Consider the following 827-nt stretch of genomic DNA (forward strand, 5'->3'; position numbering starts at 1 on the left):
AGGCGCCGAGCCATTTCTGTTTTCTAAAATAGCAATCTCTTCTATTTTAGCTTTTGCATTTCTACAACTAGTTTCATTAAATTATTTCAAAGCAGTTTAAAACATTTTCTTTCTCTATTTTGTTCCAATTTTTAGAATGCATTAAAATTTTAAAGTGAGTTTAAAATTAATTTAAAAAACACTTTTGCTAGCTATCATACTACCTTTTTTAGCTACTATCCATTACTTTCATTTCTGTCTTTCCTACAAAATTCAGCTATTTACTCTCTCATCTACTCAAATCAAGCAAAAACGTACTTTTTTACATTTTGAAATGTTTTGTTCTTTCTCCCCACTTTTTTTCCTTCTTTTATCATTAACCTTGGCAACTCTTGAAGCAGTTAAAGTAATCGATGTTGGAGTATGCTGAAATGCAGTGTATAACTCCACAGGAACCTCATCACCACTCTCAGTTGCACTGGTATCACCATCTTCAAAGGCAAAATAAAAATTACTACATAAGTAACACTTCTATTTCAAACAGTGAAATAAAGCAACATTGCACACAACAAAGTGTGATTCCCCATCTTTCCAAAGAATAAAAATGTTTGTTTCACTTCTTTACTCACCTCGCTTGTAATAAAAAGATACATTTAAATATAAACTACAAATATAATTATTCACACATTAAACTAGAAAGATTCCAAAGTCTGACAACATATTCTGGTGGTGTAATTGGGGAGAAATAGCCACTTTCATACACTACCAGTAAAAATTCAAAATGACATACAAAGGGGAATTTAGCCATATCTAGCAAAATTATCTATGTATTTACCCTTTGAACCAGC

General features: G+C 31.0%; 1 protein-coding gene across 7 annotated transcripts in view; it reads right to left on the reverse strand.

Moving 5' to 3' along the window:
• The window catches only part of KMT2E (lysine methyltransferase 2E), a 103,789-nt gene that overhangs the window by 40,778 nt on the left and 62,184 nt on the right, over positions 1-827 (reverse strand). For all 7 annotated transcript variants that reach the window (XM_012812224.2, XM_023518737.1, XM_023518711.1 and 4 more), the window contains one exon: positions 298-470. In XM_012812224.2, coding sequence (XP_012667678.1) covers positions 298-470 — 173 coding nt within the window. The remainder of the gene's footprint in view (positions 1-297; positions 471-827) is intronic.

This window comes from Otolemur garnettii, unplaced genomic scaffold (genome assembly GCF_000181295.1).
Source record: "Otolemur garnettii isolate 467f Iridium unplaced genomic scaffold, OtoGar3 scaffold00005, whole genome shotgun sequence".
Lineage (NCBI taxonomy): Eukaryota > Metazoa > Chordata > Mammalia > Primates > Galagidae > Otolemur > Otolemur garnettii.